This window comes from Chiloscyllium plagiosum, unplaced genomic scaffold (assembly GCF_037043375.1).
Source record: "Chiloscyllium plagiosum isolate Xiang-an unplaced genomic scaffold, Cpla_swu_hap1 HiC_scaffold_39, whole genome shotgun sequence".
NCBI lineage: Eukaryota > Metazoa > Chordata > Chondrichthyes > Orectolobiformes > Hemiscylliidae > Chiloscyllium > Chiloscyllium plagiosum.
This window is the reverse complement of record NW_028270177.1, coordinates 20,727,764-20,746,254: the sequence shown is the minus strand read 5'-3', so window position 1 is coordinate 20,746,254 and position 18,491 is coordinate 20,727,764. Positions and strand designations below refer to the sequence as shown.

Genomic DNA, 18,491 nt, shown 5'->3' with positions numbered 1-18,491 from the left:
TAGTTAGCCTGAGAATGTAACTTGTAAAAACAATGTTTTATGATTTACATATGAAAGAAATGAAACTATCATGGTATTTGAACAGTTGAAAGACTCAACAAACAATCAAGGTATTTTTCAATGCATAATTTCAGTTAAATCACACTGTAAACTTTTGCTATAAATTCTGTGTCTTACAATTGTGTCCTCCACAACCACCTGATGAAGGAGCGGCGCTCCGAAAGCTAGTGTGCTTCCAATTAAACCTGTTGGACCAATTAAACCTAATGTTGTGTGATTTTTAACTTTGTACACCCCAGTCCAACACCGACATCTCCAAATCAAGAACATAGAAGATGTACAAATATGACAAATTACAGAGTCTTAAAGCATGGAAACAGACCTTTCGGTTCAACCATAATTCCAAACTAAACTAATCCCACCTGCCTGCGCTTGGCCAATATCTCTCCAAACATTTCTTATTCATGAACTTATTCAAATGTCTTTTAAATGTTGTTCCTGCATCCATCACTTCCTCTGGAAGTTCAATCCACACATGGACTACTGTGTAAAAAAATGTCCCATATGTCTTCTTTAAATCTTTCTCCTCTCACCTTAAAAATATGCCCCCAGTCTTGGAATCCCCCACACTTGCCATTCACCTTATTTATACCCCTCACGATTTTATAAACCTGGAGGCTTGAAAGCAGCTTCAACCTCGACAAACATTATTATTATCAACTTCTCTCATCTAATATCCGATTACTGATGCGCCATTATTGTAAATGCATAAAGAGAAAAACATTGTGGAAATTCTTAGATACATAAGATTTGTGCAGGGCATCCTCAAATTACATTACAGTCAGTCCAGGTTGCGAATAGGTTCTGTTCTCGAGACTGTCAATTTGTGCATAAGTTGGAGCACAATGCAGAACAATATAAAATTGCAGGTTAAAAGTCCAGGAAATTATTGTATGTCAGATCTTTAAAACCATGCCCACCATATGGGAATCACATTCATTAAGTACAAACATTCATAAGTTGGACATTCATCAATCGGGATCCCCAGTATTGCAATGACACTCTCGGGGTGAGGTGTGAAGAAATAAACTATGGTTTTAGATGTGAGCTTCCATTAATATAAGAACAAGACCAGCAATAGAGTTGAAGAAAAGGAAGAGGGATTTCTGTAAGTAGTCATGCTAGGAATGCTTCTCACTTCCATTTGGGATCTTGTAAGATTGTGACAACCAGAGCCAACACATACCCCTCATCGAATCTGGAACCGTGTTGTCCATGATATGCAGATTGGATTGGAGCCACAAGTCTGACGGTACTTCAGTTTGTGGGTTTGGAGCTGTTATGACTCAGGATTGCCAACTTGGATTAGAGCCACTAGAGCGTGAATAATTTTTTTCCCCCTGCAGCTTTGAAAAGCTATGCAACTGGTAATGATTAAAAACTCAACAGCAGCTTTTCATCTGGGTTCAGTGTGAAGACTTTTTCTAGTCAAAGGCAATAGAATTAGACATGTATAAAAAGACCATTTGCATTAATTGGATACAAGTACCAGTGCATACCAGTATGCTTAGCTGACATTAATAATTAAAGCTCTTCCACTGAAAAAAATATTACATTGTTGATTAGGATGGACAGGTTTCTTTGGCTTGGCATAGCACTACATTTCTTAAATTGATTCGTTACAGTTTTTAATCAGTGTTTGTACCAGATTAGAATGCAAGATATATAGTTTTTAGCTGACTACTTAATTCTCAATGCTTTGTAGTTCTATGTTTATATTAATTACTTGATTAAGTGACATGCCGCTAAAACATTTTACATGGAAATTGATTTTTTGTTCTTCAACACATCATATCCTGAAATACCACTACAAACAGAGAATGCTGGAGAAACTCAGCAGGTCTGGCAGCATCTGTGAAGAGAGATACTCAAGATAACATTTGACTGTTATGACTTCTTCAGAAATGGAAATTATTAGAATAAGTTTTTAAAAATATGATCTAGAATAGTATCTGACGGTGCTGCGTTTGTCTCGGGTTTCTGGCACATGCAGTACTTTGCTTTTGAGTACTACCGTTAAATCTGATTTCAAACTTGATTACCCAATTTCATTGGTTGTATACCAAGCTCAACATTATAATTTTTTTTGGATCTGAAATGTTCTGGCCTCAACATATTTAGCAGATGTGCATAATTTCAGTTTGCTTTTTAAAAATCGTTAAAAAATGTTGTTTTCCTCCATTTGTACCAGCCTTTGCTAGTTTTCATATCTACTTTTCCCTGACTAATTTCTACTATTCTTGAAAGTGGGAGGTAGCAGTAGATATCAATATGTTTGGATCTAAACATGAATAGCTAACACCTATAACTCTACACCGGGCTGAAAGATTTGAAGTCTCTATCTTAAGCATTAATTTCTGTCTGTTCGAATAGGGACATCGCTGTTGTTTTCAACATAGTGTTTTTATTTAAATACTTTTAATAGAATATGACAGTTGATTCATATTTGTTTACCAGCTTCAAGTAGAAATGACGACTTTTCTTAAACACTATCGGCAGAACTGTATTTAAGGAAAATGCTGTTTTTGCCACAGTAAAATTTTGGAGAGCTGCAGAATTCAGACTAGTTCCTAAATTGGGCTAGATTTTGCCAGGTGTAAAAAAGAATGATCCCAGTGTCCATTAATTATCAGCTCAGATTTTTGCATTGAGGTTTGCACTGGGATGTACTGTAATGAGAAGGCCTTGACAGTCACTACAGAGTGCTTGGGACCTGTGTGAACAAGACAAGCAATTGTGCATCATTTTAACCAGATTAAAGATTTACTGCTGAGCAGTGCAGAATCTGAGTCAGGAATGTTTAAATAGTTAATTCATTGGGAAATCGCACACAGAAAGCAAAATCGAAATGCTGAGAAAGGTATTTTTGAACTCTGCTGAGGGAATGTTACTCCACATTTGTAAAAATTAATTTTCTGTGCCAGACATTGTTTGGCATTACTGTACTAAAGAATTACATTTTTAAAAGAAAACCCTTCACAATGGTAATAGATAAAATCTAACTTTTTCTGGCATATCTACTGGCTATTTAATGGTAAGTACAGCAAATTCACATGATCACATATATTCAGTGATTCTCTTTACACAATATTAATAAAGCAAAGTCTCTGGGGACTTCATCACTAGAATTTGCTTTACAAATTTATTATTTAATAAATGTTAAATACTTAGTTATTTGTATTGCAAAATCTGGACTATTATCATCTTCAACAGTGTCATATGTAAAACAAATGCACTGGTGAGTCAGAGTGAAGAAGCAATTATGTTCAATGTACAACATCTGCTTGGCTTGGTATGGTTTTGTGGATTATGTTGTTAATTATGTGTTTTGGTCTTCCCATTTAACCTTTAATAAAACAAAGCACAGCTTAAATATTATTTATCAATTAAGTTAACAAATTCACTTCGGTTTCTGTCAATGTTAATGACAACAGAAAAAGGTTTCAGTAATTAGCAATTGTTCATTTACACTGAAATGACACAATGGAAGCACATTTTCAAAAACTACTCAACATATTCATTTACAATTAAAAATGTTGCAATCATTATTTTCTATTGCTGATTTCATAAAACTACTTTATGTACTACCCTCCTCTTCATAGCCTTTTCAGTTTCTAATTGTGTTCATGTTGTTCTAACCTGATTGACACAATATATTGTTCCCTGAGTACCAGTCACTTAATCTGATTCTGCAAAAATATGGAAGATTATATTTTTGACCGATGAGCTCCATGTAAAGTGATCACCAGTCTTCTACAAACACTGAACAGACTTGTATATTTCATATATTTTCCACCACTAAATTAATATCCAGCATTTGTTTCTTTCATCAGTTTGTTTTCTCGCATGAAACTACCATCAGTCATGCTCACATACAGTTGCCAACACAAGCCCTGCAGCAAGTTTTAAAAGGAATTGTGATCATCTGCTTTTGTACTTTTTCCCCCTTTATTCTTTAAATGGGATGTAGGCCAGCATTGTTTTACCCTTCCAGAAATTCTCTTCAACTGAACATCTTGCTAGGCTATTTCAGAGGGCACTCAAGAGTCAACCACATTACTGTGGGTCTGGAGTCACGTTTAGGCCAAACCAGGTAAGAATGGCAGATTTCCTTCCCTAAAGGGTACTGTGTGAGCCAGATGGATTTTCACAACTATTAATGACAGCTATCATGGCCCTGATTATCAAGACCAGCTTTACACTCCAGGTTCATTAATTGAATTCAGATTCTACTATTTGCGTTAGTGGGATTTGAATGAGCGACCCTAGACTATTTAAATTAATAGTATAATGAAACTACCACCTATAGATTTAATTACAAAAGTTTTCAATGTGGTGAAACACTGGTCATGGTGCCATTCAACACCCAATATATGTTTTTATATTTAATATATGGTGACAATAGGATCTAGTTTGACAGATTTACTGAATGATGTGACTTCCACAAACCATTATGCATTTTGCAAATCACTTACAGAATCCTTACAGTGTGGAAGCAGGCCATTCAACCCATTGAGTCCACACCATCCCTCCAAAGCTCATCCCACCTAGACCCATCCCCCCACCCTATCCCTGTAACCATGCATTTCCCATGGCTAATCCATCTCGTCTGTACATCCCTGGACACTATGAACAATTAAGCATTGCCAATCCATCTAACCTTCACATCTTTGGACTGTGGGAGGAAACTGAAGCACCCAGAGGAAACCTAAGCAGTCACAGGGTCATAGAGATGTACAGCACGGAAACAGACCCTTCAGTGCAAACCATCCATGCCAATCAGATATCCCAACCAATCTGGTCCCACCTGCCAGCATCCAGCCCATATCCCTCCAAACCCTTCCTATTCATTTACCCATCTAAATGTCTTTTAAGTGTTGCAATTGTACTAGCCTCCACCACTTCCTCTGGCAGCTCATTCCATAGACGTACCACCCTCTGCATAAAAATGTTGTCCCTTCGGTCTCTTTTATATCTTTCCCCTCTAGGGAAAAATGTACAAACTCCACACAGTCACCTGAGACTGGAGCCCAGACCAGGTTCTTGGTGCTGTGAGGCAGCAGTGCTAACCATTGAGCCACCATGCTGGCCTTATAGAGATGAGACTTTCTTCCAGTAGCATCAACAGACTTGTCACTTATGTGATAATTGCATAATTTTAAAATAATTTACTTGTTATCCATTCCTGTTTCTCTTTTAGAATTCCTGGTATCTCCTCCCTTTTACTGCTGCCTTCAATCTTCTGTTTTCCAGTAATTGCAATCTCTAATCCAAAGCTAACAATTCTGCTGCTGCAAACATGGATTTCAGTTCCTTCCTTGTTTTTCCAGGAAATTAAAAAATGTAAACTAAAATATTTTTAAAAATCAATCATCCACCAGAAATAAAAATAATCAGAAAACAATTAAAAGATAATGAAGCAGAATTTTAAAAAACCTTTCTTTGTAGCTTTTTTTGAAATAGTTAATTCCTTTTTCATCCACAATTATTCCTAATGTCCAATTAATTTGGTTCCCTAATTTTCAGCTGCACTAATTCTTCAAAATCCCCAAAAATTGCCAAAATATTAAAACGTGAATAAAATGAAATATGAAAACATTGAATAACAAACAGTAGTTTCGAGGTCATTCCCATTTGTGATGCTAGCATTCCTGATCTAACCTGGAATTAATTTATTGTAACTTGATGCAAGTACTATAACTGGAACTTCCATGAAAACAATATCAGTAATAAAAGATATCATGAATACAATATAGGAAAATATTTATTTTCAAATTTCCCCTGGATTATGTGTTCTGTTAGTTTCTGTAATCCTCAAAGCATGAAGTTCTGGACCAGAACAGCAGGTTTCTTCAGTATAATGTTTCTATATCAATGTTTATTTTTCCATCTCCCTAATCTTGCCCTGCAGAGCATCACATGTCTTCTTTGCATCACCAAGCAGCATTGAAGAGTTCGGTTTGTAGAAGATTGGATTGTCAACTGCAGCATAGCCAACTCCAAGGGTTCGCTTCATCACAATAACCTGCAGGTGGAAGAAAGTTTCAAACAGATAGCTCATTCAATTCTTATGCACAATGTTAGATTCAATTGGAATTTATCTCATTAATTTAAAATGCATATAGAGTTTCAGTTGCCTATTATTTGTCTTCACACATCTTTTTTCAGTTCACAGTCAACTATATCAATAGCTAGATTGTGACTTTTTTCCAAAGTTGTTTTGCATAAAGAAAAATTAATATTTGTGCTAATTTGGTTTTTGTGAGAATCCAATCCAGTTTTGGAAAACAAGTGTTTCTCTATTATTCTGGCATCTCAACTATCCCTTTCAATTATGTTACAGCTTTGCAGAGTGCAAAAATCTCATCCAATGAACAGCTAATTTATAATCAAATGGCTGCCATGGATCAGTTAATGTGAAACGTTACACTAGTGGAGGCTGCTTTTCTGGCAATTTGTCTCAGATTGTCAGGGTAAGGTAACAATGACTTTTCCCTATATCCAACCATACTATAGCTTTCTGTCCTGAATGCTGCCCACAATGTAACCTCTACTATTCTTCAGAAATGGTAACCGTGATGTTGCTGATTAAATAATTCATAAATACATATTTTAACAAGAACAGTAAGAATTTGTGAATGTTGGAGCAGGGATATTAAGATGCCCTTAGCTACAAAAGTGGTAATCAACAAAGCAGGAATGGCAGACAATTGATAAATTTAATTACTAATGACATTCTTCAAAAGTGTGTAATGTGTGTAAAGAAGTGTAACGTTATGTATAATGGGAGAAACAAAATTAATGGTTAACAAGAAAGTGAAAAAGCCACTGTGAAGAGCTAAGGCTTGCAACAGTGGTGATCAAATTTAAAATAAGAAAGATGAAATTAAAATCAGTAAGTGGTAAATGATGGGCAAATTATTCGAGATGTCTCAATAAAATGAAAAGACAGATTTGTAACGATGCTCTGCTCTGAAGTATTGTTGCAATTAATTCAGATTCTCAGAAAATGTTCCACAAAGCTCCACATATAAAATCTTTCATAAGTTAATGCTCATGGAATATACGGCATGGTGGCTCAGTGGTTAGCACTGTGCCTCACAGCACTAGGGGCTCAGGTTCGATTCCACTCTTAGGCAACTGTGTGGAATTTGCATGTTCTCCCCATGTCTGCGTGAGTTTCTGCCGGGTGCTCCGGTTTCCTTTCGCAGTTCAAAGATGTGCAGGTTAGGGTGGATTGGCCATGCTAAATTGCCCATAGTGTTCAGGAATGTGTAGGTTAGGTGTGTTGGCTATGGAAAATATGGGGTTACAGGGTACGGGGATGGATCTGGGTGGGATGCTGGGTATGGATTTGTTGGGCCAAATCGCCTGTTTCCACACTGCAGGGATTCTATGGATAATGGCAAAAATACAATCTTTAGCTAGACTGAAAATGGCTTGGCAACAAGCAGGAAACACATAAATGAAAAAGATTCAAATTCCATGCAATGACTAGTGACTTTTACAAGGATGTTTCGGTCATGCCTTCTTTCCAATATTTATATGCAATTATGATACACATTTTCTGACAGCACTGCACTGGGAGAATGATTGCAATCAGAGCTCAGAATCAACATGAGAACTGGGTTTAGGAAGGACAAACGTGTTTATTAAATGCACTGGAATAGGAAATGAAAAAACATGCCCAGATGATCTTTATGAACACAGACAAAAAGAGAAGCAAAGCAATTGTTTAATATACAACACCTAGTTCTTGATGTCGTGGAAGGCATGTCTAGGAGTAAAAGTTAGTGAAACAAAATAAGTTGGCTAAAGAAATTCATCTTGCCATTTTCTTTGCAGAAGCGTTGTCTAGTCATTTACCTGCAAAATCAATTCAGGCTGTACACAATGCACTCTTTTCATATACAACAGTGCTGTCTAAAAGCAAGCTGTCATTTTAGGGCAACAACAGTTGTTCCAGTGAGCTAAGAGCTGAGAGGCTTCTTTAAGTCCTCACTCTTTTTTTTTAAAAAAAAAGTGGCCTACCCAACTTTCTCATCTCCTTCTTCCCAATCTCAGTCACTCACCTCTTAGGTCATGGCACTTCTTAAGCCTCAAAGTGGAGTCACAATGGGAAGGAAGTACTGCTACCCAACATTATAACCTGGTGTCCACAGCACTTTGATCCAGCAGAGATCTCAAGGGCTGGTGGAATCCAGGTGTAAACTCTGATTAAGGAGCAGACCTGGCACAGTTTATGAAATCTGGATAAGATTGCAAGACCTGGAGGGGTCTTCAGAGGACTGCAGGATCTGAAGGAGACCTGCAGGACCGGAAGCTAGTCAGATGCAAGGTACATAGATACACAGAATGCAGGGAACTGGATCTTGCAAAGCAGATTATCCCAAGCATTGCTTATTGGGCAGACAAACAAAAAAAAATCGATTTAAAATAAAGTGAATTGAATCTGACATCATTCCACGGCAAATCTGGCTTTGGGATGGATTATGGGAAAACACTAATTTGTTGGAATTTTGACCACGATGCCTCCTTAATTGGTATCAAGACAGGTTCTGTCTTCAATTAAGGGAGGTGGGTGGGTTCACAATCTTGGACAGCCAATCAATGGCCATCCACAGTTTGGGATAGCAGCAGACAGCATTAAAGGATTAGTAACTGAGAAGGTGGTTTATGATAATGTTGGCCTCCCAGACAGACACTTTTTAAAGAAGAGTAATTAAAAAGTAAACAGTACAGCCATGGCTGTGGGCTTGGAAGGGAATTCTGAGGGGTAACTGGTCTCCTCAGAGTAACCTATGATTGCTTGTATGCCCTTACCAAGGAAGGAGGGCCTCTGGGTATCCCTGGAGGCCAACCATTGGGTCCTCACCTCGAGACAGTGTAACTGCACTCCCTGCCATCACAATGAGAGAGTGGAAACTTCACCCTCCCCGTCAGCCATTACTTACTGTTAAAACTCTAAACAAGCCGAATTGCCTGTTTTGTGGCAGTGTGCAGCCATTTTAGCCAAAGACTGACACAAGGAGGTTCCTGTATTTTCTGACCCTGTTCAACTCCATTCCTAGCCTCACTGAGGGTCGAAGATCCTGCCCAGTGTTACACTGCAAACTGAAAATCCACAGAGGAGATAGTCTTTTGAGGTTAGGATTAAAATACATTACTGGGGCACTCTGGAGAGTGCATTGCTTTCCGCTATGCCACATTTGCCTTGCTGTTTTCAGAGCTGATGCTGAATGCCAGAAAGAGAATAAAAAACTACATTCCCAAGTACTGACGCCTCTTGAAGTCTCTGATTGAGTCTATCCCACTGGATATTTTGTTGAAAGTAATAAAGAGGATTTTTTTTTTAAACTGTACACAATTTCCAAGAATGTACCTCAACTGTCATAATGTTTCAGAGTATAACCTACTTTGGCCAAGAATTGTTATGCTTGGATAAGACAAGAAAGCTGAATGCTTATTCTAAAGGCCAGTCCATTATAATTACAGCTTGTGCGGCAATAATAGAGGGTGGACACGCATCAAAACTAACAGCCCACCCACCACATGTAAGTAAATATTTAAACACCACAGATCTTGTTCAATAAGCAGCCAGCCAATTACAGGGCATGATTTGTGCCCCAGTGAAAGGTGAAAGTCCAACAGTCAGCCAACTTAACCCACCCACAGTGTGCAATGGACCTCTTGTCTGTTAGCTCACTGCCCATCTTCCTACCAGGACTGGTGGGGGTTGCAAGCAGTCTTCTTCTCCTTGTAATTTTCAGCCCCAAGTTGCACGCATTCTTCAGTGTTGGGTGCGGGACAGTGGTCAGCACTGCTGCCTCACAGCGGCAGGGACCTGGTTCGGTTCCAGCCTCGGGCGACGGTCTGTGTAGAGTTTGCACATTCTCCTTGTGACTGCGTGGATTTCCTCCAGGTGTTCCGGTTTCCTCCCACAGTCCAAAGATGTGCAGGTTAGGTGAATTGGCCACGCTAAATTGCTCAAAATGTTCATGGATGTGTAGGTTAGGCACATTAGTCAAGGGAAATGTAGTGTAATAGGGTAGGAGCAGGGGAATGGGTTGGATGTGATACTCTTCGGAGGGTCGATGCGGACTTGTTGAGCTTAATGGCCTGTTTCCACACTGTAGGGATTCTCTGATCCATGATCAGAGTTTGGCAAGTTTAATAGTATACTTCTTTGTGGTACTAACAGCACATTATACAGAGCAATAGTCAGAAGCAGACAAGCTTGGAGACACACTTCAAGAATTTGGAAAGTTAGACTAACGTTTCCATCCTGGATAGTCCAGAGATGTGAGCTGCAACAGAAGCGGTGGAAAACATGTTGGAGTTGTTTACCAAGGGCTGCCAACCCCAAGGCTCTGGGCTGCAGTGGAAGCCTGGGCCTCTGTTTTGTATTTCCAAATTAATTTTGTCAGAACTGGCTAGATCCTTTTGTTGACTTGCCAAATCATATGTGCCCATCATGCCACCAAAATGGGAAAACACATTCTTTTAAACATTTTGACTACTTCGGCATAATCCTCAACTCTTTCATCCAAGAGGAGAATCAAACATGGTCTTCCAAATGGAAACAAAAATAAAGTATGATCTCAGACCCATTGTACAAGCAAACACTTAAAACATTGGTGAGGCAATCCTCATTCCAAAGTGGTTAAAAAAAACAGGCGTGTGTTATTTGGGGAGCAAACGTTCCTATTCCACAGCTTTCTCTTAAAACACTTCAATGCAACATTTTTCTTTTTGTTTAACCATTATACCAATAACCATTTGTGTAGCACTTTACACAAATCCAAAGCACTTCACCACTACTTATCAACAAAGTGCGGTCATTGCTACACTGTACGAAATGTCACAATAAACAGGCACAGTCAGGTCACAGTGACCAGAAAGTCTGCTTTTGTAACAATAGGCACAACACTGGAATGGTTCCCCAATTCCTCTTCGAAACAGTTGCACAGAAACGGTTTGCATCCATCTGAAGGGACCAGGGGATTATCTCAGTTGGAAGGTGGCTCCTCTGACAATGCAGCACTTCCTCACAGTTCATACCTTAATGAACTAAGAATCTAATGTGCACAGACATGAGAGAGAAAAGGGAGACTCAAGAACAGACATGACTTCATATTCACAACTGCTGTTATGTCAAAATCATCATCATCCCCTGCTTCCTCCTTTCAGTGTCCTGGACAAATTCTTTTCCCCCAGCATCATCTCCAGCCCTCCACTAGCAACAGTCTGGATTGAATACAACTGCTTGTGACTTAGGTATCATACGGGATTCCAAGATGATCATATATTCGGCCAGCACAAAGACTGCCTACTTTCACTGTCACAACATCATTCAACTCCACTCTACCTGAGCTCATATGCTGCTGAAACTACCATTTCTGTCTTTTTTATCCCTAACCTGGATAGTTTCAACAACTCCTAGATTCCCATCTTCCATGCTGCATAAACCTCTGCACTAAATATCCCTACTTGCACCATATGCTTCTGATCCATTAATACTGTGCATCAACCAATATTGAAGGGCTGTTTGAGGAGGAACCAATTTTAAAATTCCCCACCCTTGCTTTCAAATTTCTCCAAGACTCATGACCTCCAGATCCATAATCTTCAGAGATATCTACACTATTATGTTTGTACAATTTTAATTAAGCCACAATTGGCAGCTTTGCTTAACCTCTAGAATCCTCTTCCCCTACCCTCAATTCCTCTTCAGGTGCTCCTTCAAACCTACTTCTTTGACCAAAGCTTTTGGTCATGAGTCATGGCATCTACCCGAGAGAGACTGTTAAATTATGTTCGATAAGCCTCCTGTAAATTGTTTTAGAGCATTAAAGGTGGTACAAAAATACAAATGAGTTGCCTTGTGAAGACTTGTATGTGATTCCAAAACCCCAGAGTACTGCCGTATAATGAGACAAGTAGATGTAGAAATTCTGCCTGAAGACCAAAAGAACATTGTTTATGGACATTAACTTGGTATATATCCAACAGAAACGGATTGATCCATTTATGGACCTAATTAAAAATCTGTATTCTTTGTTCTTCCCCCAACGCACTCTATTAAAAACACAATTTGCACAACCTGACCCTTTCTATAATTGACTGCTAATGACCACATATATCATCTGCCAAAAAGAAATGGTGTGTTTAGATCAAGATTATGTTTGGCTCAGGATTCCAAATTAAAGTGAAGTACTAGGAATGCTGGACAACCTCAACAGGTCTAGTAGATCGGTGGAGAGAGGCAGTTAATGTTTTTTTAGTTCAATCGGTGTCTTCTTCAGAACGCACTTCAAAAACGAGTTATATCAGACTCGAAATACTGGCTTTCTTTCCACAGATTCTACCAGAGTTTCTCCAGCACTTTCCACTTTATTTCAACATTCCAAATGTTGTAACAGAAAAGAACAACCAAATGTATAGGCCTTTATAGTAAGTTTTGCAAAACCACCCTGGATTCAGAGCAAAAAATAAGAAATGTTATTGTTCACAAAGCAATTGCTTTGCATAACGTATTAAACAACTATTGTTTCAAACACCGCTAGATCTTATAAGGTACATTTACACTCCAGCTCACCTGCTTGGCTTTCCAGACCTCCAAAACAGGCATACCAGCAATAATAGAATTGGGATCTTCCTGTGCTGCTGAATTTACAGTGTCGTTGGCACCAATAACCATAACCAAATCAGTTTCTAAGGATACAAAAAGAGCTTGACATCAGTCTGTTATTGTTGAAAGTAACATAATAAACAAAATGTAAATCACTGTTATACAGTAATATTTTATTAATATTGAACCCTAAGCCCAATTGTTTTATTAAAAAAAAGTACAGAACATCGTCATCAAGAATTATTTGTTTCTGCCATAATAAATATTAAATAGTGATTGTAGACTCACAAGTTGAGGCTGAATAAATCATAGTGAATGTGCCTCATTTGGATTATGCAAACTCAAATGTTAATTTACCACCTGATTCACATACAGATAGGAACTTCCATAGGGCAATATTTATTATTTCGGACATTCTGCCTTTAAGAAATCTGTGCCCAAGAAGTCAAGTTGCTCAACTACATTCATGACACGGTACACAAAAACCTTTTTCTCGGAAGGCAAAAAGCAGCTTCCCTTATAATGAATGCAACATTTGATCAAGTCTAGGATCAGAGACCTTCCGCAAAACCCAGAGGGAAAATCAACCAGTCGCAGGTCAGACCTACCACAAAGACACATATCTGTGGCTGCTTTGCAAAATCCAGCCCAGGATTTGTTGAAATTTCTTCCAACTAAAGGAAAGATGAATGCCCTTGGATGGCCCCTGCTACAAAGGTCATTCTCTTGTCAGCAGATGCACCTCCCATTCTGCCCACAGACGCTGAATCAGTCTGCTCTCAAAACGGGGCTGCAATCTGACCTTGCATTTTCTCCATTACAAGACCTCCCTATTTTCACCTCTAGCATTGGTTGTCTCTTCAGACCATCTTGTACAACTCTAGCTTGTATTACCTTCAGTTTCAACTATTCCCAATATTCCCCAGCCAACGTTTTTTACTCCACCCTCCATTAAATTCAGCTCAATAAAATGTCTGCTGTCCATATCCACATTGTATGTATAAAGTTTACTTCCTTACAGAACTAGATGAGGAATATTGGGCCAAGTGCTAGAAAATGGGATGAGAATAGTTAGGTGGCTGATGTTGATACAATGCGTCAAAGGGGTTTATTCCAAAACTCTCCGACTATGTGCAGCCACACACAGCCATGCCATTCTCCAATTGAAATGATAGGCAGTTCTAAGGTTTTCTGCTAATGTTGCTTTGGAGAATGATGCATGTCGATGTCCTTTCTGATCTTCCCTTCCTCTCTTGTGCTTCCAAGGCAAGAATCCACCTCCGACTCAGCATTTCTCCACATATCCTTAGACAACATTGGAAACTCTGTGTGAGGCTGAATCAAGAGGAAAATCCAAGAGGGCTAGCATTCATGGTATGGTGTATCAGTTGACATCAATATTATCCGATCAGTTTTTCTACATTCAAAAAAATTAGGAGGGAAACAATAATGCCAGTAAATGTTGAACACATGTTTCTCCTTAAAATCCAAGTTTACTAGAGCTGGTCATTTTGTCAATGCCCGCTGCCTCATGAATAAATAAATCCTTGCACTTACTTTCAAACAAAAGCAGTTTGCTACCTCCTTTCACTTATAGGTTACAAATATTTTAAGCATAAAGTTTATTTTAGCATTAACTCTTGGTTGACCAGCAAATTTTACCATGTTTGCTGAATTGTTTAAGGTAAAACAGTATTTTGTTAATTATCGTCTAGGTTTGCAACAACTTGCGTTGTGATTGAATGCAAAATAAAGGCCATGAGTTGCATTACAAACTCAGTAGAGACCAGTAATATTTTTGTACTTATTTTAGTAATCACCTGGATTTCCAGATTCTAAAAGAAAAAAGCCATAGGCTGCATGGTTTAAATCAAAAATATTTTACTATCCAATTAACTCAGTTACTTATAATCTAAAATGAACTGTTTGAATCACATATCCTTTTTTCCACAATAGACAGATCTTTTTCTTCTGCAGCCTGTATTGAACCGCTTTCACACAGAATCACCACCCTATAATTAGCTTATATTAAACTTCTCCCCCTCTCATTTATTGTTGAGGCAACCAGATCATGTGATCATTCGCTAGTGACTAGGTGAATTACCCAAAATCAAATCCTCATGTGATCATTTGCTAGTGACTGGATGAATTCAAATCCTGGAAAAATCTAGCTCTAAAGGGATCTTCATTCCATCACTAAATACAGGTTTCATCTGTAAGGTGAAGTCATTCATCGGATGTGGGCATCACTGGCTAGGCCAGTATTTATGGGGCCATCCTTGACTGTCCTGGAGAAGGTAATGGGGAGCTGCTTTCTTGAAACACCACAGTCTAAGGCAGAAATAAACAACAGAAATTTGTTCACGAGGTTTATGGTCTTTCCAGATCAGGTAGGCAAGCATGGAAGGAGGAATGAGACAGCAGAGGAGGTCAGTTTGAGGGGGCCAAGGGAACAGGGACTAGATAGGAGAAGGGTGGTGGAACAGAACGAGCAAGAGAACAGGTCAAATATTTATCAAATGCAAGATAGGAAACGCTTTTTCATTTTAGGAATAGGAAATCGCTATCCTCAATGTCTGCTTATCTAACAAGTTTCTTCCTGAAGTATCTTTGGCAGTTTCAAATTACACAGGGAGGCAAAATCAACAAAAAAATTATATCAGAAGGTCCAACTTAGAAGAAAAATTTGTGTGCAGTATGGAGTCCATTAACATATTATAAACAACTGATAATGTGCTAATGGGTACAGCAGTATAGTCGTGGTATATATTACTAGTCTAGAAGTTGAAAATGGTGCAATATATGTACAACGTACTTTAAGTGTTACAATTTTTGAATTTCTACTGTTGTACATTTTCTGTGTGTATACATGACTGATAATGTGGCCCAGGTGCAAAAGCTTAACGAGAACTTACTGCAAATTAAAGGCAGCAAAATTATCCTCTGCTTCCATTACCTCTTGAAGGGGAGGGGAGAATCTACTATTTATTTTTATTATGCTCTGCTTTATTTCTGCATTCATAGTTCTCAGACTTTCTGTCCAAGTCTTCAATATACTGCTGCTCAACCAATATAAAAAAAGTTCAGCTTTAATTTCAAGTGTTTATATAAGTAATTTTCTGATAAAACTATACATATTATCGCAAGCGAGTATGTGAACATTAATAAAACAAGGGATAATATTGAGAGGACATTGCATTGGTTTCTGGCAGCACCTCAGAATTATTGTTGTTTTTTTCTGTTCTCACCTGGGAAGTCCTCATTTATCTCATCCATTTCTAAAACAATGTCATAAGGTACACCCGCCTCAGCCAAAAGTACATTGAGTTGACCAGGCATTCGGCCTGCAACAGGATGTATTCCAAACCTGCAAAACAACATTCCAACAATTAATGAAAATAACCTTTTTTGTAGTAAGTACCATATCATATTTTGATTGCTTAAATGGCATTGTTTCTCAGTGAAGAAAAGTGGCATGTTCCATCATGCGTTTGATTGATGCAGACTTCACAAAATGTGCCTTTCTTCTTGAATATTCGGTGCTGAATTTCTAACATCTATTCAACTGAACTATTACATAGGTTACCTGTAAACCATGAACTGCAGAATTAACAGCAATTTTGACATGGATACAAACCAGTGTGACAGATTGAGAAGTAATGTTTGACCAGAACAAAGCAGTTTTCAATTCTAGTTTGAAAACCTAGAAGAATATTAAACAAGCTGAGTTTGCTTTGAAGAGTCTAAGTTTTGGACATCAAATTTCTGATTGAATCCATGAAGCATTCCATAATCTCTTTACTTAATGTTTAATGACATACTGGTTCATTGCAACAATTTCTGTTGTATTTGTCATGGTTTTAGTGTAAAAAGTTTTTGCTCAATCAAAAATAAAAATATAAACTTGAATCTATAAATTGCTGGTTTATATTAGACTCCTGGTCAACAGGAGGAAATATTTTCTACACTGAATAATTCTCCATTACAATCATTTAGTAGATTAACGTAAGTCAGTTACACCTCAACAGAGGACAAAATACAATTCATAAAATCTTTGGTACTTGTAGAATGAGAATGAAGTACAGACAGAAACAATAGTCAGGTCTTCATTAGAGAATTTAGTAATGATGTGGGCACTATTTTATTCATGCAAGATTAAACCCGATTCCTGATGAAGGTCTTATGCCCGAAACATTGATTCTCCTGCTCCTCAGATGCTGCCTGACCTTGTGCATTTACAGCACCACACTCCCCAGCATTTGCAGTCCTCACTTTCTACTGTTTTATTCATGTCTGGGACATCCATAGGCAAGCTTATGCTTGAAACATGGTCTCACGTATGAAGCAATTTAATCAGCTAACATACTTAGGTTAAACAATAAGCCCAATAGTCCCAAAAGATTCACTAGTTTCTACATACCTAGCACTCTGGACATCTTTCAATGAAATAATGATCTGACACATAATATGTCAAGCTATAAACTGCATTTACCAAGGCAAACCAATCAAATAGAAGGACAAGTAAACACAACAGATGTAAGCAGGATCTCAAAATAGATGCAATTAACTGATCATCCCATTCACCCCACATCACCAATTCTCCCTGACCCTACTGCTGGACAATTGAGATGTTTAGCAGAATAACAGCACTAATGACTTGTAAAAATAAACCAGGGCAATGATTATACAATAGATATGCATGTAGAATATTCAACAATATATAGAAATGTAAAGATCTACTGGCAAAGTACATGCCTTAAATACTCCACTCTGATCTAATAGCATAGAATGGACACTGCTATTACTCTCAGTGTTCATGCCTCCCAAAGTCTAATATCTCTGTCAGCAAAGTCAGCTTACAGGCCACCCAATATTGCATTGACATGGAGCTGCAAAGAGGCATTTATAGAACCCCTGCAGCCTGCCAGTAGCATATTAATGAGGACCTGCCATCAAATGGACTAGGCCTCTTGCCACATATACCCGGAAGTTGGCCAGTGTGTTGTGGAGAATCCTCTGGTAGTAATTTTAAACAACTAATGACAGCCAAGTGTGATGGTGGTATAGATTAGAAACCGTGAGGGAGAGGGAGAGGGAGAGGAGGGGGAGAGGGGAGGAGGGGAGGAGGGAGAGGGAGAGAAAAAAACCAAGCCCTTACCTGATCTGCTTCCCTTGTTCGATGAGCATCTTCACCATGTCAGCTATTGGATATTGAGCTTTTGCAGCACACAAACCCCAACCTGTATTACAGATCACATATTTAATCCAAAATTAACACACTACATTGTTTTTAAAAAAAAGCTGAGATGGCATTTTAGGGCATGATAGGTTAAGATTCCTCAATGGCATTACCATTTACCTTGTTAACACAGCATTAAAACAAGTGGTTTTGGAGAAGATTAAATGTGTTTTTGTTTTGCTTGTATATATACTGGGCGATTAAGTAACTCCTCTGAAATTTTCTATTTATTTATTAAATCAGCAATGATGGCTGGTGCTCATCCCACAATAACCATTTCTGCAGAATCGGGTAGACTCTACCTGATTGAGAGCGGAAAAAAAATCTCAAACACTAAAGTTTAATAATTAATGTCATGTTTTGATTAGATTAGATTACCTACAGTATGGAAACAGGCCCTCTGAAGAGTAACCCACCCAGACCCATTCCCCTACCCTGTATTTACCCCTGACTAATGGACCTAGAACTCTGGGCAATTTAGCATGGCCAGTTCACCTAACCTGCAGATCTTTGGACTGTGTGAGGAAACGGGAGCACCCGGAGGAAACCCACGCAGACACT

General features: G+C 38.4%; 1 protein-coding gene across 1 annotated transcript in view; it reads right to left on the bottom strand.

Annotated features, from left to right (window-relative positions):
- Positions 1-3,423: 3,423 nt before the first annotated feature.
- The window catches only part of nnt2 (nicotinamide nucleotide transhydrogenase 2), a 68,036-nt gene continuing 52,968 nt past the window's right edge, over positions 3,424-18,491 (bottom strand). Inside the window, exons 19-22 of the mRNA XM_043677408.2 lie at positions 17,850-17,931; positions 15,940-16,058; positions 12,659-12,774; positions 3,424-6,085 (exon numbers count right to left, since the gene is read on the bottom strand). Coding sequence (XP_043533343.2) covers positions 5,939-6,085; positions 12,659-12,774; positions 15,940-16,058; positions 17,850-17,931 — 464 coding nt within the window. The 3' untranslated portion in view covers positions 3,424-5,938. The remainder of the gene's footprint in view (positions 6,086-12,658; positions 12,775-15,939; positions 16,059-17,849; positions 17,932-18,491) is intronic.